We start from the raw sequence: 26,403 nt of genomic DNA on the forward strand, positions 1-26,403 counted from the left end.
CGGTGTGGGGGGGGGAAGCACGGTGTGTGTGTGTTGGGGAGAGCACAGTCGGTGTGGGAGGAAGCATGGTGTGTGCGCGGGGGGGGGCACGGTCAGTGTGGGAGGAAGCATGGTGTGGGGGGAGGGGGGCACGGTCGGTGTGTGGGGGTCGGGAGAGCACGGTCGGTGTGTGGGGGTCGGGAGAGCACGGTCGGTGGGGGGGGGGAAGCACGGTGTGTGTGTGTTGGGGAGAGCACAGTTGGTGTGGGAGGAAGCATGGTGTGTGCGCGGGGGGGGGGGGCACGGTCAGTGTGGGAGGAAGCATGGTGTGTGCGGGGGGGGGGGGGGGCACGGTCAGTGTGGGAGGAAGCATGGTGTGGGGGGAGGGGGGCATCGTCGGTGTGTGGGGGTCGGGAGAGCACGGTCGGTGTGGGGGGGGGAAGCACGGTGTGTGTGTGTTGGGGAGAGCACAGTCGGTGTGGGAGGAAGCATGGTGTGTGCGCGGGGGGGGGCACGGTCAGTGTGGGAGGAAGCATGGTGTGGGGGGAGGGGGGCACGGTCGGTGGGGGGGGGTCGGGAGAGCACGGTCGGTGGGGGGGAAGCACGGTGTGTGTGTGTTGGGGAGAGCACAGTTGGTGTGGGAGGAAGAATGGTGTGGGGGGAGGGGGGCACGGTCGGTGTGTGGGGGCGGGAGACCACGGTCAGTGTGTGGGGGTCGGGAGAGCATGGTCGGGGGGGGGGGGGGTAAGCACGGTGTGTGTGTTGGGGAGAGCAGTGTCGGCGTGGGAGGAAGCATGGTGTGTGCGCGGGGGGGGCACGGTCAGTGTGGGAGGAAGCATGGTGTGGGGGGAGGGGGGCACGGTCGGTGTGTGGGGGTCGGGAGAGCACGGTCGGTGGGGGGGGAAGCACGGTGTGTTGGGGAGAGCACAGTTGGTGTGGGAGGAAGCATGGTGTGGGGGGAGGGGGCACGGTCGGTGTGTGGTGGTCGGGAGAGCACGGTCGGTGGGGAAGCACGGTGCGTGTTGGGGAGAGCACAGTCGGTGTGGGAGGAAGCATGGTGTGGGGGGAGGGGGGCACGGTCGGTGTGTGGGGGGAAGCACGGTGTGTGTGTGTTGGGGAGAGCACAGTCGGTGTGGGAGGAAGCATGGTGTGGGGGGAAGCACGGTGTGTGTGTGTTGGGGAGAGCACAGTCGGTGTGGGAGGAAGCATGGTGTGGGGGGAGGGGGCACGGTCGGTGTGTGGTGGTCGGGAGAGCACGGTCGGTGGGGAAGCACGGTGCGTGTTGGGGAGAGCACAGTCGGTGTGGGAGGAAGCATGGTGTGGGGGGAGGGGGGCACGGTCGGTGTGTGGGGGGAAGCACGGTGTGTGTGTGTTGGGGAGAGCACAGTCGGTGTGGGAGGAAGCATGGTGTGGGGGGAAGCACGGTGTGTGTGTTGGGGAGAGCACAGTCGGTGTGGGAGGAAGCATGGTGTGGGGGGAGGGGGCACGGTCGGTGTGTGGTGGTCGGGAGAGCACGGTCGGTGGGGAAGCACGGTGCGTGTTGGGGAGAGCACAGTCGGCGTGGGAGGAAGCATGGTGTGGGGGGGGCACGGTCGGTGTGGGAGGAAGCATGGTGTGGGGGGGGGCACGGTCGGTGTGTGGGGGGAAGCACGGTGTGTGTGTGTTGGGGAGAGCACAGTCGGTGTGGGAGGAAGCATGGTGTGTGCGCGGGGGGGGGGGGCACGGTCGGTGTGGGGTGAGATCACGGTCACGCAGCTCCATCGTCCTCCTCAGATCTGTCACCTCACCTCAGAATGAGCGGGAAGGCGGGTGATACTTGTGGGGGCGTGGCTAGAATGCCCTCAGTGAAAGCCGCGCTCTGTGATTGGCCGGCTACTGCCAGTGAGCGGGAGCGCGCTGCGCGGTCTGTCCCAGCAGGCAGTGCGCGTCCCCGCTCCGTGACAGACATGGCGGCGGATCCGAGCCTGGAGTGGGTCAGCTCCCTGCCCTGGGCGTGGGGCTACGGCATCTCCGCGGGCGGCAGAGTCTTCTTCATCAAGTAACCGGGGCTCCGGGGGGAGGAGAGGAGACTGCGGCCCGGACCGCGCTCACTCATGTGTCTGCTCTCCCCACAGTGAGGAAGCTCAGAGCACGACCTGGCTGCACCCGGCGACCGGGGAGACCGTGCTGACCGGACACCGGAAGAGCCCCGGTGAGTGCGAGCGGATCTGTGTGCACGCTCCCCCTCTATACAGCTGTGTGCGCGCTCCCCCTCTCTATACAGCTGTGTGCGCGCTCCCCCTGTATACAGCTGTGTGCGTGCTCCCCCTCTATACAGCTGTGTGCGCTCCCCCTCTATACAGCTGTGTGCGTGCTCCCCCTCTATACAGCTGTGTGCGCTCCCCCTCTATACAGCTGTGTGCGCTCCCCCTCTCTATACAGCTGTGTGTGCGTGCTCCCCCTCTATACAGCTGTGTGCGCTCCCCCTCTCTATACAGCTGTGTGCGCGCTCCCCCTGTATACAGCTGTGTGCGTGCTCCCCCTCTATACAGCTGTGTGCGCTCCCCCTCTCTATACAGCTGTGTGCGCGCTCCCCCTGTATACAGCTGTGTGCGTGCTCCCCCTCTATACAGCTGTGTGCGTGCTCCCCCTCTATACAGCTGTGTGCGCTCCCCCTCTCTATACAGCTGTGTGTGCGTGCTCCCCCTCTATACAGCTGTGTGCGCTCCCCCTCTCTATACAGCTGTGTGCGCGCTCCCCCTGTATACAGCTGTGTGCGTGCTCCCCCTCTATACAGCTGTGTGCGTGCTCCCCCTCTATACAGCTGTGTGCGCTCCCCCTCTCTATACAGCTGTGTGTGCGCGCTCCCCCTGTATACAGCTGTGTGCGTGCTCCCCCTCTATACAGCTGTGTGCGTGCTCCCCCTCTCTATACAGCTGTGTGCGCGCTCCCCCTCTCTATACAGCTGTGTCCGCGCTCACCCTCTATACAGCTGTGTGTGCGCGCTCCCCCTCTATACAGCTGTGTGCGCTCCCCCTCTCTATACAGCTGTGTGTGCGCGCTCCCCCTGTATACAGCTGTGTGCGTGCTCCCCCTCTATACAGCTGTGTGCGTGCTCCCCCTCTCTATACAGCTGTGTGCGCGCTCCCCCTCTATACAGCTGTGTGCGCTCCCCCTCTCTATACAGCTGTGTGTGCGCGCTCCCCCTGTATACAGCTGTGTGCGTGCTCCCCCTCTATACAGCTGTGTGCGTGCTCCCCCTCTCTATACAGCTGTGTGCGTGCTCCCCCTCTATACAGCTGTGTGTGCGCGCTCCCCCTCTATACAGCTGTGTGCGTGCTCCCCCTGTATACAGCTGTGTGTGCGCTCCCCCTCTATACAGCTGTGTGCGCGCTCCCCCTGTATACAGCTGTGTGTGCGCGCTCCCCCTCTCTATACAGCTGTGTGCGTGCTCCCCCTGTATACAGCTGTGTGCGCGCTCCCCCTCTATACAGCTGTGTGCGTGCTCCCCCTGTATACAGCTATGTGTGTGCGCGCTCCCCCTCTATACAGCTGTGTGCGCGCTCCCCCTGTATACAGCTGTGTGTGCGCGCTCCCCCTCTCTATACAGCTGTGTGCGTGCTCCCCCTGTATACAGCTGTGTGTGCGCGCTCCCCCTCTATACAGCTGTGTGCGTGCTCCCCCTGTATACAGCTATGTGTGTGCGCTCCCCCTCTATACAGCTGTGTGCGCGCTCCCCCTGTATACAGCTGTGTGTGCGCGCTCCCCCTCTCTATACAGCTGTGTGCGTGCTCCCCCTGTATACAGCTGTGTGCGCGCTCCCCCTCTATACAGCTGTGTGCGTGCTCCCCCTGTATACAGCTATGTGTGTGCGCGCTCCCCCTCTATACAGCTGTGTGCGCGCTCCCCCTGTATACAGCTGTGTGTGCGCGCTCCCCCTCTCTATACAGCTGTGTGCGTGCTCCCCCTGTATACAGCTGTGTGCGCGCTCCCCCTCTCTATACAGCTGTGTGCGTGCTCCCCCTGTATACAGCTGTGTGCGCGCTCCCCCTCTCTATACAGCTGTGTGCGCGCTCCCCCTCTCTATACAGCTGTGTGCGCGCTCCCCCTGTATACAGCTGTGTGCGTGCTCCCCCTCTATACAGCTGTGTGCGTGCTCCCCCTGTATACAGCTATGTGTGTGCGCGCTCCCCCTCTATACAGCTGTGTGCGTGCTCCCCCTCTCTATACAGCTGTGTGTGCGCTCCCCCTGTATACAGCTGTGTGCGTGCTCCCCCTCTATACAGCTGTGTGCGTGCTCCCCCTGTATACAGCTATGTGTGTGCGCGCTCCCCCTCTATACAGCTGTGTGCGTGCTCCCCCTCTCTATACAGCTGTGTGCGCTCCCCCTGTATACAGCTGTGTGCGTGCTCCCCCTCTATACAGCTGTGTGCGTGCTCCCCCTGTATACAGCTATGTGTGTGCGCGCTCCCCCTCTATACAGCTGTGTGCGTGCTCCCCCTCTCTATACAGCTGTGTGTGCGCTCCCCCTGTATACAGCTGTGTGCGCGCTCCCCCTGTATACAGCTGTGTGCGCGCTCCCCCTGTATACAGCTGTGTGCGTGCTCCCCCTCTCTATACAGCTGTGTGTGCGCTCCCCCTGTATACAGCTGTGTGTGTGCGCTCCCCCTCTATACAGCTGTGTGCGTGCTCCCCCTCTCTATACAGCTGTGTGCGCTCCCCCTGTATACAGCTGTGTGCGCGCTCCCCCTCTCTATACAGCTGTGTGTGCGCGTGCTCCCCCTGTATACAGCTGTGTGTGTGCGCTCCCCCTGTATACAGCTATGTGTGCGCGCTCCCCCTCTCTATACAGCTGTGTGCGTGCTCCCCCTGTATACAGCTATGTGTGTGCGTGCTCCCCCTGTATACAGCTATGTGTGTGCGTGCTCCCCCTGTATACAGCTATGTGTGTGCGCTCCCCCTGTATACAGCTGTGTGTGCGTGCTCCCCCTCTATACAGCTGTGTGTGCGTGCTCCCCCTCTATACAGCTGTGTGCGCGCTCCCCCTCTCTATACAGCTGTGCGCTCCCCCTCTCTATACAGCTGTGTGCGCGCTCCCCCTCTCTATACAGCTGTGTGCGCGCTCCCCCTCTCTATACAGCTGTGTGCGCGCTCCCCCTCTCTATACAGCTGTGTGCGCGCTCCCCCTCTCTATACAGCTGTGTGTGCGCGCTCCCCCTCTATACAGCTGTGTGCGTGCTCCCCCTCTCTATACAGCTGTGTGTGTGTGTGCGCTCCCCCTGTATACAGCTGTGTGCGTGCTCCCCCTGTATACAGCTATGTGTGTGCGTGCTCCCCCTGTATACAGCTATGTGTGTGCGCTCCCCCTGTATACAGCTGTGTGTGCGTGCTCCCCCTCTATACAGCTGTGTGCGCGCTCCCCCTCTCTATACAGCTGTGTGCGCTCCCCCTCTATACAGCTGTGTGTGCGCGCTCCCCCTCTCTATACAGCTGTGTGTGTGCGCTCCCCCTCTCTATACAGCTGTGTGTGTGCGCGCTCCCCCTCTATACAGCTGTGTGTGTGCGCGCTCCCCCTCTATACAGCTGTGTGCGCTCCCCCTGTATACAGCTGTGTGTGCGCGCTCCCCCTCTCTATACAGCTGTGTGTGTGCGCGCTCCCCCTCTATACAGCTGTGTGCGCGCTCCCCCTCTATACAGCTGTGTGTGTGCGCGCTCCCCCTCTCTATACAGCTGTGTGTGTGCGCGCTCCCCCTCTATACAGCTGTGTGTGCGCGCTCCCCCTCTATACAGCTGTGTGCGCGCTCCCCCTCTATACAGCTGTGTGCGCGCTCCCCCTCTATACAGCTGTGTGTGCGCGCTCCCCCTCTCTATACAGCTGTGTGTGTGCGCGCTCCCCCTCTATACAGCTGTGTGTGCGCGCTCCCCCTCTCTATACAGCTGTGTGTGTGCGCGCTCCCCCTCTATACAGCTGTGTGTGCGCGCTCCCCCTCTCTATACAGCTGTGTGTGTGCGCTCCCCCTCTCTATACAGCTGTGTGTGTGCGCTCCCCCTCTATACAGCTGTGTGTGTGCGCTCCCCCTCTCTATACAGCTGTGTGTGCGCGCTCCCCCTCTATACAGCTGTGTGTGTGCGCGCTCCCCCTCTATACAGCTGTGTGCGCGCTCCCCCTCTATACAGCTGTGTGTGCGCGCTCCCCCTCTATACAGCTGTGTGTGCGCTCCCCCTCTCTATACAGCTGTGTGTGTGCGCGCTCCCCCCTCTATACAGCTGTGTGTGCGCGCTCCCCCTCTCTATACAGCTGTGTGTGCGCGCTCCCCCTGTATACAGCTGTGTGTGCGCGCTCCCCCTCTCTATACAGCTGTGTGTGCGCTCCCCCTCTATACAGCTGTGTGTGTGCGCGCTCCCCCTGTATACAGCTGTGTGCGCGCTCCCCCTCTCTATGCGCGCTCCCCCTCTCTATACAGCTGTGTGTGCGTGCTCCCTCTGTATACAGCTGTGTGTGTGCTCCCCCTGTATACAGCTGTGTGTGCGCTCCCCCTCTCTATACAGCTGTGTGCGCGCTCCCCCTGTATACAGCTGTGTGTGAGCGCTCCCCCTCTCTATACAGCTGTGTGCGCGCTCCCCCTCTCTATACAGCTGTGTGCGCGCGCTCCCCCTGTATACAGCTGTGTGCGTGCTCCCCCTGTATACAGCTGTGTGTGTGCTCCCCCTGTATACAGCTGTGTGCGCGCGCTCCCCCTCTCTATACAGCTGTGTGCGCGCTCCCCCTCTATACAGCTGTGTGCGCGCTCCCCCTCTCTATACAGCTGTGTGTGTGCGCGCTCCCCCTCTATACAGCTGTGTGTGCGCTCCCCCTGTATACAGCTGTGTGTGTGTGCTCCCCCTCTCTATACAGCTGTGTGTGTGCGCGCTCCCCCTGTATACAGCTGTGTGTGTGCGCTCCCCCTCTATACAGCTGTGTTTGTGCGCTCCCCCTCTATACAGCTGTGTGTGCGTGCTCCCCCTCTCTATACAGCTGTGTGTGTGCGCGCTCCCCCTCTATACAGCTGTGTGTGCGCGCTCCCCCTGTATACAGCTGTGTGTGTGTGCGTGCTCCCCCTGTATACAGCTGTGTGCGTGCTCCCCCTCTATACAGCTGTGTGTGCGTGCTCCCCCTCTATACAGCTGTGTGCGTGCTCCCCCTCTCTATACAGCTGTGTGTGCGCTCCCCCTGTATACAGCTGTGTGTGCGTGCTCCCCCTCTATACAGCTGTGTGTGCGTGCTCCCCCTCTATACAGCTGTGTGCGTGCTCCCCCTCTCTATACAGCTGTGTGTGCGCTCCCCCTGTATACAGCTGTGTGCGTGCTCCCCCTCTCTATACAGCTGTGTGTGTGCGCGCTCCCCCTCTATACAGCTGTGTGTGCGCGCTCCCCCTCTCTATACAGCTGTGTGTGTGCGCTCCCCCTCTCTATACAGCTGTGTGTGTGCGCTCCCCCTCTATACAGCTGTGTGTGTGCGCTCCCCCTCTCTATACAGCTGTGTGTGCGCGCTCCCCCTCTATACAGCTGTGTGTGTGCGCGCTCCCCCTCTATACAGCTGTGTGCGCGCTCCCCCTCTATACAGCTGTGTGTGCGCGCTCCCCCTCTATACAGCTGTGTGTGCGCGCTCCCCCTCTCTATACAGCTGTGTGTGTGCGCGCTCCCCCTCTATACAGCTGTGTGTGCGCGCTCCCCCTCTCTATACAGCTGTGTGTGCGCGCTCCCCCTGTATACAGCTGTGTGTGCGCGCTCCCCCTCTCTATACAGCTGTGTGTGCGCTCCCCCTCTATACAGCTGTGTGTGTGCGCGCTCCCCCTGTATACAGCTGTGTGTGCGCGCTCCCCCTCTCTATGCGCGCTCCCCCTCTCTATACAGCTGTGTGTGCGTGCTCCCCCTGTATACAGCTGTGTGTGTGCTCCCCCTGTATACAGCTGTGTGTGCGCTCCCCCTCTCTATACAGCTGTGTGCGCGCTCCCCCTGTATACAGCTGTGTGTGAGCGCTCCCCCTCTCTATACAGCTGTGTGCGCGCTCCCCCTCTCTATACAGCTGTGTGCGCGCGCTCCCCCTGTATACAGCTGTGTGCGTGCTCCCCCTGTATACAGCTGTGTGTGTGCTCCCCCTGTATACAGCTGTGTGCGCGCGCTCCCCCTCTCTATACAGCTGTGTGCGCGCTCCCCCTCTATACAGCTGTGTGCGCGCTCCCCCTCTCTATACAGCTGTGTGTGCGCTCCCCCTGTATACAGCTGTGTGTGTGTGCTCCCCCTCTCTATACAGCTGTGTGTGTGCGCGCTCCCCCTGTATACAGCTGTGTGTGTGCGCGCTCCCCCTCTATACAGCTGTGTTTGTGCGCTCCCCCTCTATACAGCTGTGTGTGCGTGCTCCCCCTCTCTATACAGCTGTGTGTGCGCGCTCCCCCTCTATACAGCTGTGTGTGCGCGCTCCCCCTGTATACAGCTGTGTGTGTGTGCGTGCTCCCCCTGTATACAGCTGTGTGCGTGCTCCCCCTCTATACAGCTGTGTGTGCGTGCTCCCCCTCTATACAGCTGTGTGCGTGCTCCCCCTCTCTATACAGCTGTGTGTGCGCTCCCCCTGTATACAGCTGTGTGTGCGTGCTCCCCCTCTATACAGCTGTGTGTGCGTGCTCCCCCTCTATACAGCTGTGTGCGTGCTCCCCCTCTCTATACAGCTGTGTGTGCGCTCCCCCTGTATACAGCTGTGTGCGTGCTCCCCCTCTATACAGCTGTGTGCGTGCTCCCCCTGTATACAGCTATGTGTGTGCGCGCTCCCCCTCTATACAGCTGTGTGCGTGCTCCCCCTCTCTATACAGCTGTGTGTGCGCTCCCCCTGTATACAGCTGTGTGCGCGCTCCCCCTGTATACAGCTGTGTGCGTGCTCCCCCTCTCTATACAGCTGTGTGTGCGCTCCCCCTGTATACAGCTGTGTGTGTGCGCTCCCCCTCTCTATACAGCTGTGTGTGCGCGTGCTCCCCCTGTATACAGCTGTGTGTGTGCGCTCCCCCTGTATACAGCTATGTGTGCGCGCTCCCCCTCTCTATACAGCTGTGTGCGTGCTCCCCCTGTATACAGCTATGTGTGTGCGTGCTCCCCCTGTATACAGCTATGTGTGTGCGTGCTCCCCCTGTATACAGCTATGTGTGTGCGCTCCCCCTGTATACAGCTGTGTGTGCGTGCTCCCCCTCTATACAGCTGTGTGTGCGTGCTCCCCCTCTATACAGCTGTGTGCGCGCTCCCCCTCTCTATACAGCTGTGTGCGCGCTCCCCCTCTCTATACAGCTGTGTGCGCGCTCCCCCTCTCTATACAGCTGTGTGCGCGCTCCCCCTCTCTATACAGCTGTGTGCGCGCTCCCCCTCTCTATACAGCTGTGTGCGCGCTCCCCCTCTCTATACAGCTGTGTGCGCGCTCCCCCTCTCTATACAGCTGTGTGCGCGCTCCCCCTCTCTATACAGCTGTGTGTGTGCGCGCTCCCCCTCTATACAGCTGTGTGCGTGCTCCCCCTCTCTATACAGCTGTGTGTGTGTGTGCGCTCCCCCTGTATACAGCTGTGTGCGTGCTCCCCCTGTATACAGCTATGTGTGTGCGTGCTCCCCCTGTATACAGCTATGTGTGTGCGCTCCCCCTGTATACAGCTGTGTGTGCGTGCTCCCCCTCTATACAGCTGTGTGCGCGCTCCCCCTCTCTATACAGCTGTGTGTGCGCTCCCCCTCTATACAGCTGTGTGTGCGCGCTCCCCCTCTCTATACAGCTGTGTGTGTGCGCGCTCCCCCTCTATACAGCTGTGTGTGCGCGCTCCCCCTCTATACAGCTGTGTGCGCGCTCCCCCTGTATACAGCTGTGTGTGCGCGCTCCCCCTCTCTATACAGCTGTGTGTGTGCGCGCTCCCCCTCTATACAGCTGTGTGCGCGCGCTCCCCCTCTATACAGCTGTGTGTGTGCGCTCCCCCTCTCTATACAGCTGTGTGTGTGCGCGCTCCCCCTCTATACAGCTGTGTGCGCGCTCCCCCTCTATACAGCTGTGTGCGCGCTCCCCCTCTATACAGCTGTGTGCGCGCTCCCCCTGTATACAGCTATGTGTGTGCGCGCTCCCCCTCTATACAGCTGTGTGCGTGCTCCCCCTCTCTATACAGCTGTGTGTGCGCTCCCCCTGTATACAGCTGTGTGCGCGCTCCCCCTGTATACAGCTGTGTGCGTGCTCCCCCTCTCTATACAGCTGTGTGTGCGCTCCCCCTGTATACAGCTGTGTGTGCGCTCCCCCTCTCTATACAGCTGTGTGTGCGCGTGCTCCCCCTGTATACAGCTGTGTGTGTGCGCTCCCCCTGTATACAGCTATGTGTGCGCGCTCCCCCTCTCTATACAGCTGTGTGCGTGCTCCCCCTGTATACAGCTATGTGTGTGCGTGCTCCCCCTGTATACAGCTATGTGTGTGCGTGCTCCCCCTGTATACAGCTATGTGTGGGCGCTCCCCCTGTATACAGCTGTGTGTGCGTGCTCCCCCTCTATACAGCTGTGTGTGCGTGCTCCCCCTCTATACAGCTGTGTGCGCGCTCCCCCTCTCTATACAGCTGTGTGCGCGCTCCCCCTCTCTATACAGCTGTGTGCGCGCTCCCCCTCTCTATACAGCTGTGTGCGCGCTCCCCCTCTCTATACAGCTGTGTGCGCGCTCCCCCTCTCTATACAGCTGTGTGCGCGCTCCCCCTCTCTATACAGCTGTGTGTGTGCGCGCTCCCCCTCTATACAGCTGTGTGCGTGCTCCCCCTCTCTATACAGCTGTGTGTGTGTGTGCGCTCCCCCTGTATACAGCTGTGTGCGTGCTCCCCCTGTATACAGCTATGTGTGTGCGTGCTCCCCCTGTATACAGCTATGTGTGTGCGCTCCCCCTGTATACAGCTGTGTGTGCGTGCTCCCCCTCTATACAGCTGTGTGCGCGCTCCCCCTCTATACAGCTGTGTGCGCGCTCCCCCTCTCTATACAGCTGTGTGTGTGCGCGCTCCCCCTCTATACAGCTGTGTGTGTGCGCTCCCCCTCTATACAGCTGTGTGCGCGCTCCCCCTGTATACAGCTGTGTGTGCGCGCTCCCCCTCTCTATACAGCTGTGTGTGTGCGCGCTCCCCCTCTATACAGCTGTGTGCGCGCGCTCCCCCTCTATACAGCTGTGTGTGTGCGCTCCCCCTCTCTATACAGCTGTGTGTGTGCGCGCTCCCCCTCTATACAGCTGTGTGCGCGCTCCCCCTCTATACAGCTGTGTGCGCGCTCCCCCTCTATACAGCTGTGTGCGCGCTCCCCCTCTATACAGCTGTGTGCGCGCTCCCCCTCTATACAGCTGTGTGTGCGCGCTCCCCCTCTCTATACAGCTGTGTGTGCGCGCTCCCCCTCTATACAGCTGTGTGTGTGCGCGCTCCCCCTCTATACAGCTGTGTGTGCGCGCTCCCCCTCTCTATACAGCTGTGTGTGTGCGCGCTCCCCCTCTATACAGCTGTGTGTGTGCGCGCTCCCCCTCTCTATACAGCTGTGTGTGTGCGCGCTCCCCCTCTATACAGCTGTGTGTGTGCGCGCTCCCCCTCTATACAGCTGTGTGTGCGCGCTCCCCCTCTCTATACAGCTGTGTGTGTGCGCGCTCCCCCTCTATACAGCTGTGTGTGTGCGCGCTCCCCCTCTCTATACAGCTGTGTGTGCGCGCTCCCCCTGTATACAGCTGTGTGCGCGCTCCCCCTCTCTATACAGCTGTGTGTGTGCGCTCCCCCTCTATACAGCTGTGTGTGTGCGCGCTCCCCCTGTATACAGCTGTGTGTGCGCGCTCCCCCTCTCTATGCGCGCTCCCCCTCTCTATACAGCTGTGTGTGCGTGCTCCCCCTGTATACAGCTGTGTGTGAGCGCTCCCCCTCTCTATACAGCTGTGTGCGCGCTCCCCCTCTCTATACAGCTGTGTGCGCGCGCTCCCCCTCTCTATACAGCTGTGTGTGTGTGCTCCCCCTGTATACAGCTGTGTGTGCGCTCCCCCTCTCTATACAGCTGTGTGCGCGCTCCCCCTGTATACAGCTGTGTGTGAGCGCTCCCCCTCTCTATACAGCTGTGTGCGCGCTCCCCCTCTCTATACAGCTGTGTGCGCGCGCTCCCCCTGTATACAGCTGTGTGCGTGCTCCCCCTGTATACAGCTGTGTGTGTGCTCCCCCTGTATACAGCTGTGTGCGTGCTCCCCCTGTATACAGCTGTGTGTGTGCTCCCCCTCTCTATACAGCTGTGTGCGCGCTCCCCCTCTCTATACAGCTGTGTGCGCGCTCCCCCTGTATACAGCTGTGTGTGCGCGCTCCCCCTGTATACAGCTGTGTGCGCGCTCCCCCTGTATACAGCTGTGTGTGTGCGTGCTCCCCCTCTCTATACAGCTATGTGTGTGCGCGCTCCCCCTCTCTATACAGCTGTGTGTGCGTGCTCCCCCTGTATACAGCTGTGTGCGTGCTCCCCCTGTATACAGCTGTGTGTGCGCGCTCCCCCTCTCTATACAGCTGTGTGTGCGCGCTCCCCCTCTCTATACAGCTGTGTGCGCTCCCCCTCTCTATACAGCTGTGTGTGTGCGTGCTCCCCCTGTATACAGCTGTGTGTGCGCGCTCCCCCTGTATACAGCTGTGTGCGTGCTCCCCCTCTCTATACAGCTGTGTGTGCGCGCTCCCCCTGTATACAGCTGTGTGTGCGTGCTCCCCCTGTATACAGCTGTGTATGCGCGCTCCCCCTCTCTATACAGCTGTGTGTGTGCGCTCCCCCTCTCTATACAGCTGTCTGCGTGCTCTCCCTGTATACAGCTGTGTGTATGCTCCCCCTGTATACAGCTGTGTGTGCGCGCTCCCCCTGTATACAGCTGTGTGTGTGCGTGCTCCCCCTCTCTATACAGCTGTGTGTGCGTGCTCCCCCTGTATACAGCTGTGTGTGCGTGCGCTCCCCCTGTATACAGCTGTGTGTGTGCGTGCTCCCCCTGTATACAGCTGTGTGCGTGCTCCCCCTGTATACAGCTGTGTGTGCGCGCTCCCCCTCTATACAGCTCTGTGCGCGCTCCCCCTCTCTATACAGCTGTGTGTGTGCGCTCCTCCTCTCTATACGGCTGTGTGTGTGTGCGCTCCCCCTCTATACGGCTGTGTGTGTGTGTGCTCCCCCTCTCTATACGGCTGTGTGTGTGTGTGCTCCCCCTCTCTATACGGCTGTGTGTGTGTGCGCGCTCCCCCTCTTTATACAGCTGTGTGCGCGCTCCCCCTCTTTATACGGCTGTGTGCGCGCTCCCCCTCTTTATACGGCTGTGTGCGCGCTCCCCCTCTTTATACGGCTGTGTGCGCGCTCCCCCTCTTTATACAGCTGTGTGCGCGCTCCCCCTCTTTATACAGCTGTGTGCGCGCTCCCCCTCTTTATACAGCTGTGTGCGCGCTCCCCCTCTCCATACAGCTGTGTGTGAGCGCTCCCCCTCTCTATACAGCTGTTTCCCCAGTATACAGCTGTGTACGTGTGCCCCCTGTATACAGCTGTGTGCTCCCCCTCTCTATACAGCTGTGCATGTGCGTGCTTCCCCTCTATACAGCTGTGCATGTGCGTGCTCCCCTCTCTATACAGCTGTGTGTGCCCCCCGTATACGGCTGTGTATGTGCGTTCCCCCTCTCTATACAGCTGTGTACGTGTTCCCACTGTATACAGCTGTGCGCACTCCCCCCTCTATACAGCTGTGTATGTGTGCCCCCTGTATACAGCTGTGCGCGCTCCCCCTCTATACAGCTTTGTGTACGTGTGCCCCTGTATACAGCTGTGCGCGCTCCTCTATACAGCTGTGTACGTGCCCCCGTATACAGCTGTGTGCGCTTCCCCTCTTTATACAGCTGTGAGTGCGCTCCCCCTCTATACAACTGTGTACGTGTGCTCCTCCGTATACAGCTGTGTGTGCGCTCCCCCTCTCTATACAGCTGTGTACGTGTTCCCTGTATACAGCTGTGCGCGCTCCCCCTCTGTATACAGCTGTGTACGTGTGCCCCCCGTATACAGCTGTGTGCGCTTCCCCTCTACAGCTGTGCGCTTCCCCTCTCTATACAGCTGTGCGTCCTCCCCCTCTATACAGCTGTGTGTGTGTGTGCTCCCCCTGTATACGGCTGTGTGTGCGCTCCTCTCTATACAGGAGTGCGCGCTCCCCCTCTCTATACGGCTGTGTGCGCGCTCCCCCTCTATACGGCTGTGTGCGCGCTCCCCCTCTATACGGCTGTGTGCGCGCTCCCCTCTCTATACGGCTGTGTGCGCGCTCCCCCTCTCTATACGGCTGTGTGCGCGCTCCCCCTCTCTATACGGCTGTGTGCGCGCTCCCCCTCTCTATACGGCTGTTTTCCCCAGTATACAGTGTGTACGTGCTCCCCCTCTATACAGCTGTTTCCCCCAGTATACAGTGTGTACGTGTTCCCCCTCTATACAGCTGTGTATGTGCACCCCCGTATACAGCTGTGTATGTATGTGTGCCCCCCCCATGTACTACATATAACAAGTATTAGTGATGAGTAAAGGAAATGATATGGGGTGTACTAATTATTGTACAGCTAGAAATCTGAATACTGTGCATTAGTATTCGGCCCCCTGTAGTCTGATGCCCCTAAATAACATCCTGAGTGACCGATCGCCCCCAGAAGTCACATCATTAGTACCCTGCGTCCCCCTGGGTGTGATTCCTCCTCAGTATAACGACAGCTGTTCTGTGAAGGCCTCAGAGGTTTGTGTGAGAACATCAGGGATCATGAAAACCAAGGAGCCCACCAGACAAGTCAGGGATAAAGTGGTGGAGAGGAGGAAAGCAGGGTTAGGTTATAGAAAATAGCCCAAGCTCTGAACATCTCACAGAGCATCAATCCATCATCCAAACATGGAGGGAGAATGGCACAACTGCAAACCTACCAAGACATGGCTGTCCACCTAACCTGACATCTGAAGGAAGGAGAGGATTAATGAGAGAAGCAGCCGAGAGGCCCATGGTCACTGGAGGAGCCGCAGATCCACAGGGGGGAGAAACTGTCCACAGGAGAACTATTAGTCGTGTGCTCCACAAATCTGCCCTTTATGGAAGAGGAGCAAGTAGAAAGGCATTGTGGAAGCCCCAAGAAGTCCCATGTAGGGGACACAGTGAGTATGTGGTGGAAAACGAACACTGCATATCACCCTGAAAACACCATCCCCACCGTCTTGCGTGGTGGCAGCATCATGCTGTGGGGAGGCTTTTCTTCAGCAGTGGCAGGGAATCTGGTCAGAGGTGATGGGTCGATAGATGTAGCTAAATACAAGGCGATCCTGGAGGAAAACCTGTTAGAGACAGCGAAATTCTTGAGACTGGGGCGTAGGTTCACCTTCCAGCATGGGAACAGCCCTCAACATCCTGCCAGAGCCACCATAGAGGGTTTAGAGAGGAGCAGTCACCGTCCAGACCCAAATCCCAGAGAATCTGTGACGAGACGGGAAAATGACTGATCACAGACGTCACTGAGAGAGCAAAATGTCACTTCTAGATGGGCAAATCTGCAGAGACAGACCCCAAAGACTGCAGAGAAAAGTGGGAGAGACAGACCCCAAAGACTGCAGAGACAGACCCCAAAGACTGCAGAGAAAGGTGGGAGAGACAAACCCCAAAGACTGCAGAGAAAGGTGAAGACAGACCCCAAAATACTGCAGAGAAAGGAGGGAGAGACAGACCCCAAAATACTGCAGAGAAGAGGGGAGAGACAGACCCCAAAAGACTGCAGAGAAAAGTGGCAGAGACAAACCCCAAAGACTGCAGAGAAAGGTGAAGACAGACCCCAAAAGACTGCAGAGAAGGGGGGAGAGACAAACCCAAAATACTGCAGAGAAAGGAGGAGAGACAGACCCCAAAAGACTGCAGAGAAAGGAGGGAGAGACAGACCCCAAAGACTGCAGAGAAAGGAGGAGAGACAGACCCCAAAAGACTGCAGAGAAAGGAGGAGAGACAGACCCCAAAAGACTGGAGAGAAAGGAGGAGAGACAGACCCCAAGGACTGCAGAGAAAGGAGGGAGAGACAGACCCCAAAAGACTGCAGAGAAAGGTGGAGAGACAGACCCCAAAAGACTGCAGAGAAAGGTGGAGAGACAGACCCCAAAAGACTGCAGAGAAAGGTGGAGAGACAGACCCCAATAGACTGCAGAGAAAGGAGGAGAGACAGACCCCAAAAGACTGCAGAGAAAGGTGGAGAGACAGACCCCAAAAGACTGCTGAGAAAGGTGGGAGAGACAGACCCCAAAAGACTGCAGAGAAAGGAGGAGAGACAGACCCCAAAAGACTGCTGAGAAAGGAGGAGAGACAGACCCCCAAAAGACTGCAGAGAGAGGTGGAGAGACAGACCCCAAAAGACTGCTGAGAAAGGAGGAGAGACAGACCCCAAAAGACTGCTGAGAAAGGTGGAGAGACAGACCCCAAAAGACTGCAGAGAAAGGAGGAGAGACAGACCCCCAAAAGACTGCAGAGAGAGGTGGAGAGACAGACTCCAAAAGACTGCAGAGAGAGGTGGAGAGACAGACCCCAAGGACTGCAGAGAAAGGAGGGAGAGACAGACCCCAAAAGACTGCAGAGAAAGGTGGAGAGACAGACCCCAATAGACTGCAGAGAAAGGAGGGAGAGACAGACCCCAAAAGACTGCAGAGAAAGGTGGAGAGACAGACCCCAAAAGACTGCAGAGAAAGGTGGAGAGACAGACCCCAATAGACTGCAGAGAAAGGAGGAGAGACAGACCCCAAAAGACTGCTGAGAAAGGAGGAGAGACAGACCCCCAAAAGACTGCAGAGAGAGGTGGAGAGACAGACTCCAAAAGACTGCAGAGAGAGGTGGAGAGACAGACCCCAAAAGACTGCTGAGAAAGGAGGAGAGACAGACCCCAAAAGACTGCTGAGAAAGGAGGAGAGACAGACCCCAAAAGACTGCTGAGAAAGGAGGAGAGACAGACCCCAAAAGACTGCTGAGAAAGGAGGAGAGACAGACCCCAAAAGACTGCTGAGAAAGGAGAGACAGACCCCAAAAGACTGCTGAGAAAGGAGGAGAGACAGACCCCAAAAGACTGCTGAGAGAGGAGAGACAGACCCCAAAAGACTGCTGAGAAAGGAGGAGAGACAGACCCCAAAAGACTGCAGAGAAAGTTGGAGAGACAGACCCCAAAAGACTGCAGAGAAAGGTGGAGACAGACCCCAAAAGACTGCAGAGAAAGATGGGAGAGACAGACCCCCAAAAGACTGCAGCAGTGACTGCAAAGAAAGGTAGAAAGGTGGTCCTATAAAGTACTTACTACAGGGGGGGCTGAATACTAATGCACAGCACAATGTTCAGATTTATATTTGTACAATAGTTAGTACACCCTGTATCATTCCCTTTACTCGTCACTAATACTTGTTACTTTGTGTCACAGAAAATCCCAATAAAATACATAGAAGTTTGTGACTGTAAAATGGAAAAAATGTGAAAAAGTTAATTGGGTGTGAAGACTTTTTCAGGACACTATGTAGATATCTGCCCCTATATACAGCTTGGTGCTCCATCCACCCGGTTTAAGCTTAGTTCTTTAATGTGCCCACTCCATGAGTTTACTGTGTACAGTCGTTCTAGTGTGTAGAGAGAACACCCAGACTGTCTGGTGGTGAGTTCTGAGGTATAGTGGTGGCATTGTATGGTGGTGAGCTCTGAGGTCTAGTGGTGGCATTGTATGGTGGTGAGCTGTGAGATCTAGTAGTGGCATTGTATGGTGGTGAGCTGTGAGGTCTATTGGTGGCACTGTATGGTGGTGAGCTGCGAGGTCTAGCGGTGGCATTGTGTTGTGATGAGTTCTGAGATCTAGTTGTTGCACTGTATGGTGATTTTTGAGGTCTAGTGGTGTCATTGTATGGTGGTGAGCTCTGAGGTCTAGTGGTGGCATTGTATGGTCGTGAGCTCTGCGGTTTAGTGGTGGCACTGTATGGTGGTGAACTGTGAGGTATAGTGGTGGCACTGTGTATGGTTGTGAGGTCTATTGGTGGCACTGTATGGTGGTGAGCTCGGAGGTCTAGTGGTGGCACTATATGGTGGTCAACTGTGAGGTGGTATAGTGGTGGCATTGTATGGTGATGAGCTCAGCGGTGTATTGGTGGCACTATGGTGGTGAGCTCGGAGGTCTAGTGGTGGCACTATATGGTGGTCAACTGTGAGGTGGTATAGTGGTGGCATTGTATGGTGATGAGCTCAGCGGTGTATTGGTGGCACTATGGTGGTGAGCTCTGAGGACTATTGGTGGCATTGTATGGTGGTGAGCTCTGGGGTCTAGTGTAGAGTTGAGCTCCGCGGTGTGGTGATGGCTCTGTAGAGGGTTGAGCTCCGCGGTGTGTAACTCATGTATTGACCATCAGGTGATTCGACCTCTGGTTGCTGGCAGTCAGTAACATCCAATCAGGTTGGGTGTTGTACTTCGGTTTCAGGAGACCAGAGCTGCTTTGTGATTGGCTGCTCCAGTTCCTGTTTTCCAGGCAGTTATAGGGGAAGTTGCTGGCTGTTGTACACACTGTGCAGCTGGCGGTGATGTACGGCCGCCCTGAAGCTCTCGCCACACACAGCTCTGTGTAAATATTTACAGGGTGCAGAGCTTTCCTCTCGGCTGCAATGTTCTGCAGCAGACGTCCATCTGGCTCTGCTCCAGATTGGCTCGTGGAGTTGAGAGGTGACGGCCTGGACCCGTGCCCGTTGTCTGTCTGCGGAGTGAGCTGTCTGTGTAGACTGGCACTGTCTGCCAGCAGGGTTGGCCCCCAGTCCGCTCCTCATATCTCTGTGGATGCTGTTTCTAGGGGGCACAGATGGCATTCGCCTCCTCCTATAAATAACGTGGAGCTGCCAGTGCAAGCAACGATCTGTGCCGTACGACTGTGCGGGGTCCACCTGCCACCCCCTGCACCCTAGTAACGAATATACAGCATTGTGGATTGACTGTACCTATACCTCCCACCTACCCCAGATACAGAAACGGAATATACAGCAGTGTGGATCGACTGTACCTCCCACCTACCAGGACCCTGATACTGAATATACAGCATTGTGGATCGACTGTACCTATACTCCTCACCTGCCAGGACCCTGATACTGAATATACAGCATTGTGGATCGACTGTACCTATACTCCGCACCTACCAGGACCCTGATACTAAATATACAGCATTGTGGATCGACTTTACCTATACTCCTCACCTGCCAGGACCCTGATACTGAATATACAGCATTGTGGATCGACTGTACCTATACTCCGCACCTACCAGGACCCTGATACTGAATATACAGCATTGTGGATCGACTGTACCTATACTCCGCACCTACCAGGACCCTGATACTGAATATACAGCATTGTGGACCGACTGTACCTATACTCCTCACCTGCCAGGACCCTGATACTGAATATACAGCATTGTGGATCGACTGTACCTATACTCCGCACCTACCAGGACCCTGATACTGAATATACAGCATTGTGGACCGACTGTACCTATACTCCTCACCTGCCAGGACCCTGATACTGAATATACAGCATTGTGGATCGACTGTACCTAAACTCCTCACCTGCCAGGACCCTGATACTGAATATACAGCATCGTGGACCGACTGTACCTATACTCCTCACCTGCCAGGACCCTGATACTGAATATACAGCATTGTGGATCGACTGTACCTATACTCCGCACCTACCAGGACCCTGATACTGAATATACAGCATTGTGGATCGACTGTACCTATACTCCTCACCTGCCAGGACCCTGATACTGAATATAAAGCATTGTGGACCAACTGTACCTATACTCCGCACCTGCCAGGACCCTGATACTGAATATAAAGCATTGTGGACCGACTGTACCTATACTCCTCACCTGCATTGGACCCTGATACTGAATATACAGCATTGTGGACCGACTGTACCTATACTCCTCACCTGCCAGGACCCTGATACTGAATATACAGCATTGTGGATCGACTGTACCTATACTCCTCACCTGCCAGGATCCTGATACTGAATATACAGCATTGTGGATCGACTGTACCTATACTCCTCACCTGCCAGGATCCTGATACTGAATATACAGCATTGTGGATCGACTGTACCTAGACCTCTCACCTTCCCTGAACCCTGATAATGAATATACAGCATTGTGGATCGACTGTACCTATACTCCTCACCTGCCAGGACCCTGATACTGAATATACAGCATTGTGGATCAACTATACCTATACTCCTCACCTGCCAGGACCCTGATACTGAATATACAGCATTGTGGATCGACTGTACCTATACTCCGCACCTGCCAGGACCCTGATACTGAATATACAGCATTGTGGATCGACTGTACCTATACTCCTCACCTGCATTGGACCCTGATACTGAATATACAGCATTGTACCTAGACCTCTCACCTTCCCTGAACCCTGATAATGAATATACAGCATTGTGGATCGACTGTACCTATACTCCTCACCTGCCAGGACCCTGATACTGAATATACAGCATTGTGGATTGACTGTACCTATACTCCTCACCTGCCAGGACCCTGATACTGAATATACAGCATTGTGGATCGACTGTACCTATACTCCGCACCTGCCAGGACCCTGATACTGAATATACAGCATTGTGGATCGACTGTACCTATACTCCTCACCTGCCAGGACCCTGATACTGAATATACAGCATTGTGGATCGACTGTACCTATACTCCTCACCTGCCAGGATCCTGATACTGAATATACAGCATTGTGGACCGACTGTACCTATGCTCCTCACCTGCCAGGATCCTGATACTAAATATACAGCATTGTGGATCGACTGTACCTATACTCCGCACCTGCCAGGACCCTGATACTGAATATACAGCATTGTGGATCGACTGTACCTATACTCCTCACCTGCCAGGATCCTGATACTGAATATACAGCATTGTGGACCGACTGTACCTATACTCCTCACCTGCCAGGACCCTGATACTGAATATACAGCATTGTGGACCGACTGTACCTATATTCCGCACCTGCCAGGATCCTGATACTAAATATACAGCATTGTACCTAGACCTCTCACCTTCCCCAAACCCTGATAATGAATATACAGCATTGTTGATCGACTGTACCTATACTTCCCACCTGACCTGGATACAGAATGTACAGCATTGTGGACCAATTGTTGCTATACCCCTCATCTGCCCCGGACCCTGATTCCTAATATACAGCATTGTGGATCAACTGTACCTATATCCCTCGCCTGCCCTGGACCCTGATACCGAATATACAACATTGTGGACCGACTGTCTATACCCCTCTTCTGCCCTGTACCTCGATACAGATTATACAGCATGACAGACTGTACCTATACCCCCCCACCTACCCTGGACCCTGATAACAAATATACAGCATTGTGGACCAACTGTACCTGTATCCCCACTGGACCCCGATACCGAATATACAGCATTGTGGACTGACTTTACCTATACCCCCCACCTGTCCTGTACCTCGATAGTAAATTTACAGCATTGTGAACCGACTATACCTATGCCTTCCACCTGCCCTGGACATGGATAACGAATATACCGCATTATGTACCGATTGTACCTATACCCCTCACATGCCCTTGACCCTGATACCGAATATACAGCATTGTGAACAGACTGTACCTCCTTCACCTGCCCGGATCTTGATGCCGAATTTACAGCATTGTGGACCGACTGTAAAAATACCCGTCACCTGCCCCAGACACGGAAACCGAACATATAGCATTGTGGATCTCACCCTCCCCGTACCTTGATACAGGATATACATCATTGTGGACCGACTGTACCTATACTCCCCCACCTGGCCTGGACCCTGATAACGAATATACAGCATTGTGCTCAGATTGTACCTATATCCCCCACCTGCCTCGGATCCTGATGCCGAATATACAGCATTGTGGACCGACTGTACCTATACCCCTCACCTGCCCCGGCCACCGAATATACAGCATTGTGATCTGACTGTACCTATACCCCTCATCTGTCCTTTATTATACAACATTGTGGATCGACTGTACCTATACCCCTCACCTACCCCGGACCCTGATACTGAATATACAGCATTGTGGATCGACCGTACCTATACCCCTCACCTACGTGTGTGTGTGTGTGTAGTGGACTATCTATACATTTATTGTCACTGGCAATAATGTAACATCTGTCCTGAAGGCTGCAGGTTCGCACCCAGGTGTTAATAAGTATTTTCCTGGGACAAGTAGAATTTTGTCTCCAATCTTGCCAAGGGGTCATGCTGGAACCCAAGAAGAAATGTAACATTTGACACCACCTAGCTCTTGGAAGGGAGATGTTAATTACAGCCTGATGGTATCTCTGGGAGAGCTGTTACACAAAGGATCTCAAGAGAAAATAATATAGTCATTGGGGGGCGCGGCCATGGTCCTATCAAAAACCAAGCAATTATGTTATGAACCTGAGGGGCTGGTCTAGAAACCTGATCATCAGACCAAAGCTATAAATTACGGCTGTATAAAGACAAGTGTTCACATGTGAGGGCAGCCCGAGAAGCTGATGTGTTCCATCAACTCCACTCACCCCAACTCAGGGAGCAGAAAGCAAACTACCAGTTAGATGATTTCTATAAGTTCCTCCTGTTTATTTTTATACTGTTTTGCATAAGTTGTATGTCTTGTCATGTTTTTACCTTTTCTTACTGTAAGCACTGAACAGTTTTTGTATTAAAGTATAAAACTTTAACAAGTTGAACCTTGAATGTTCTAAAAGAATCCATAGCCTAAAGGTGTGTGAGCCTTATGAGTGGTAGACATTATTAGTATTAATATTTCCGGGACTCGTCGCCCGTGTATTCGATGAGTGGTGGCAGCGTGTATGAGCTGGTGTGTGTCCTGGGTCGGTGTGTGATTTATGCTCCCATTACAGCATAGGACAGAGGTTGAATGCTGGACTGAGTGGGGATATAGATTAACCCTTGCAGGCCCAACCCTCCCAAGTCACGTGCTGAGAGCTGGCGACACCATGGAGCAGCGATCCGTGACAATTGGTGGCAGAGCGGTGGGATAGAATTATTTCTATTAGAGCATTAGTGCATGGTTTAAGCAATTATTCCCTGTACTAAAGAATTGGTATCCTTGCGAGGAGTGCACCAGTTCTTCAAGGTTCAACTCGGTGCTTACTTAGACATACTTGTAAACAGTTTCCCCTCCCCGTTTTTCTTTTCTATCTTTTATTTGGCAAAGGCTGTTCATCGATATGGCAGCTAAGTACAGGAAGCAGAGCAGAGAGGCTCTGACCGACCTCTGAGCAGAGAGGAATAGAAATGTCCGAGAGATCCAAGGAGCTGCTGATACGTGCCTTGTCATGCAGGACATTGAGCAAAGTGCTGAAGCATCTGGCCAAGGAGAGCGCCCACCTCAGAGAGACCAAGCAATGCCAGCTCTTGCACCGGAGATACCTGATGGAAATGCCAGCAATGCCAGTGCGAGGAGCCTATGGACTGTACTTTACAAATGGACTATAAACATAAGGATGAATGACCTCGGGGAGATCAAAACATCCAACACCGCGGAGACACCATCACGTGTTTCTCAACGCAGTGCTCCAGAACACTGCCTCCATCCCTTATGGGAAATATGCACATGCATGTAGAAAAGCCACGGAGACACCATCACGTGTTTCTCAACGCAAGCAATAAATAGCCAGGTCTTTCACCGGGAAGGAACAACCACGGGAAGGGCAGCATCCAAAAAGGAAAACCACCTATGCCAAAACATGGTATCCATCCACAGACAGCTGTTTCGGTTTATTTGCCCCTCATCAGTGTGGAGTAGGACACTGGCTATTAGAAGCAGTGCCTAGTAAAAGGACTATAAACATAAGGATGAATGACCTCGGGGAGATCAAAACATCCAACACCGCGGAGACACCATCACATGTTTCTCTACGCAGTGATCCAGAACACTGCCCCCATCCCTTATGGGTTGCTCCTTCCCGGTGAAAGACCTGGCTATTTATTGCTTGCGTTGAGAAACGTGATGGTGTCTCCGCAGCTTTTCTACATGCATGTACTTTACAAATGGACTTCCAACGGCTGGGAACAAGCGATCCCAATCTGAGCCTGTCGTTACTCTACAGCACCGACAGGCTGAGAGAGAGGCTGCAGAACGCCAGGCCCGAGAGGCTGCAGAACTCCGGGACCGACAGGCTGAGAGAGAGGCTGCAGAACCCCGGGATCCGACAGGCTGAGAGAGAGGCTGCAGAACCCCGGGACCGACAGGCTGAGAGAGAGGCTGCAAAACCCCGGGACCGACAGGCTGAGAGAGAGGCTGCAGAACCCCGGGACCGACAGGCTGAGAGAGAGGCTGCAGAACCCCGGGACCGACAGGCTGAGAGAGAGGCTGCAGAACCCCGGGACCGACAGGCTGAGAGAGAGGCTGCAGAACCCCGGGACCGACAGGCTGAGAGAGAGGCTGCAGAACCCCGGGACCGACAGGCTGAGAGAGAGGCTGCAGAACCCCGGGGCCGACAGGCTGAGAGAGAGGCTGCAGAACCCCGGGACCGACAGGCTGAGAGAGAGGCTGCAGAACCCCGGGACCGACAGGCTGAGAGAGAGGCTGCAGAACCCCGGGACCGACAGGCTGAGAGAGAGGCTGCAGAACCCCGGGACCGACAGGCTGAGAGAGAGGCTGCAGAACCCCGGGACCGACAGGCTGAGAGAGAGGCTGCAGAACCCCGGGACCGACAGGCTGAGAGAGAGGCTGCAGAACACCGGGAGGACAGAGCTTTCCAGCTTCAGATGGCTCAAATAGAGCTGGGTATCAGTCCTCAGATAAGCTCCTCCCAAGACATAAATCCAAGGAGACAACGTCTGTAAATCTTCCGTATGATGAAGGATACGGACTTAGATACTTTCCTTTGGGGGTTTGAAAAAACCTGCAGGCAATACCATCTACCCCGTGAGCAGTGGGCTCCAGTATCTAACCCCAGGGTTGAGAGGCAAAGCCCTGGAAGTTTTTGCTGGCCTCCCACCTGAGCTAGATGGGAACTATGAGGCCATAAAAGAGGCCCTGATCAGGAAATACAACCTAACACCAGAAGTGTATCGGAGAAAGTTCCGGAACCTACAACGTGGATCAACTGACAGCTAAGCGGATGCTGTGAGCACCTTGAGGACCACGTTCCACCAATGGATGAGGGGACTTTCTGTTAACAGTTTTGAGGACTTAACGGATCTTATGGTTAAGGATCAATTTCTTCACATGTGCCCCACGGATGTACGACAATCTGTGTGTGATCGGGAGCCACAAACTGCGGATCAGGCTGCAAGGATTGCGGACTGCTATGCGGCTAACAGGATGCCTGAGGTGCGGAAGCCATCGGGATTCAGCTGGAGGGGAGGTAAGCCAAACGGGGACCTTTCTCCCTCTGCCGGCCGATCACCAGTGCTGTCCAAGCCCACCTTCTATGGGGCCCCGGGAAATAGACATTCTCTAGGTGATGCACGCCGGTGCTTCTTCTGCAACTAAGTGGGACATGTTAGAGCTGTCTGCCCTGATAGGGAGAAATGCCCAACTACCACCACAAAGCTGTCTGTGCCCCCACCGTCTGTCCGCTTTGCAGCCGGCTCTGCGAGGGCTAATGAGAACTGTCAATCTGTCACTGTTGGCAATAAAGTCACCATTGGTGTCAGAGACACTGGAGCAGAGGTGACCCTGGTGCGTCCATCCAGAATAACCCCTGCCGATATCATACCAGGAAAGACGATGTCTATAACCGGGATTGGAGGGGTCAGCCGTGCCGTGCCCATGCCCCGTGTGTACCTGGACTGGGGAGCAGGGAAGGGACTGAGAGAAGTGGGAGTATCAGAGGCTAATCCCACCAATGTGTTAAGCACGGACCTGGGGAGGATGGTGTCCCACTATGTTCCTCCCTTGCAAGTAAATGCTACAGAGAATGTGGAAGCAAGTGACCCACCTGAGATCCCGTGCGAGGAGGGAAAATGTCCAAATGCACAGGACTGTAATTATGTGGCAGCTGTGACCCGGAGTCAGGCTGCGGCTCAGACTCAGGCCCAAAGATTAGAGGATGAGTCTCAGACAGAACTACCAGGACAGGAGGCCCATACTGTGGTCCCGGAGCCTCCATACATGGCAGACCCACCACGGTCCCTGATAACAGACACTGGAAACTCCGCTTCAGACCAGGGCCTGGCAGTCACACTAGGCCGGGGCCTGCAGGCTGACCGTCAGAGCTTCCAGGAGGCCCTGCAGACAGATGTCAGTCTGGAGGAGCTCAGATGTCTTGCAGACCAACCCCCTGCTGCTTCTGGCAAAGAGAGAGTATACTGGGACCAGGGCAGACTGTATACAGAGACTATCCCACGGA

General features: G+C 56.2%; 1 protein-coding gene and 1 long non-coding RNA gene across 4 annotated transcripts in view; one reads left to right on the top strand and one right to left on the bottom strand.

The window, feature by feature from the left end:
• The first annotated feature begins 1,866 nt into the window (after positions 1-1,866).
• Positions 1,867-26,403, top strand: part of PLEKHA5 (pleckstrin homology domain containing A5) — a 139,679-nt gene continuing 115,142 nt past the window's right edge. For all 3 annotated transcript variants that reach the window (XM_069762759.1, XM_069762754.1, XM_069762755.1), the window contains exons 1-2: positions 1,867-2,017; positions 2,094-2,170. In XM_069762759.1, the coding sequence (XP_069618860.1) occupies positions 1,926-2,017; positions 2,094-2,170 (169 nt within the window). In that variant the 5' untranslated portion in view covers positions 1,867-1,925. The remainder of the gene's footprint in view (positions 2,018-2,093; positions 2,171-26,403) is intronic.
• LOC138674926 (uncharacterized) lies at positions 21,291-21,964 on the bottom strand. The gene is made up of 3 exons (XR_011320618.1): positions 21,831-21,964; positions 21,494-21,604; positions 21,291-21,376 (listed from the first exon to the last, which is right to left on the bottom strand). It is a non-coding gene; the product is annotated as an uncharacterized lncRNA (long non-coding RNA).

The sequence above is a fragment of the Ranitomeya imitator genome, chromosome 4, assembly GCF_032444005.1.
Source record: "Ranitomeya imitator isolate aRanImi1 chromosome 4, aRanImi1.pri, whole genome shotgun sequence".
Taxonomy (NCBI): Eukaryota; Metazoa; Chordata; class Amphibia; order Anura; family Dendrobatidae; genus Ranitomeya; species Ranitomeya imitator.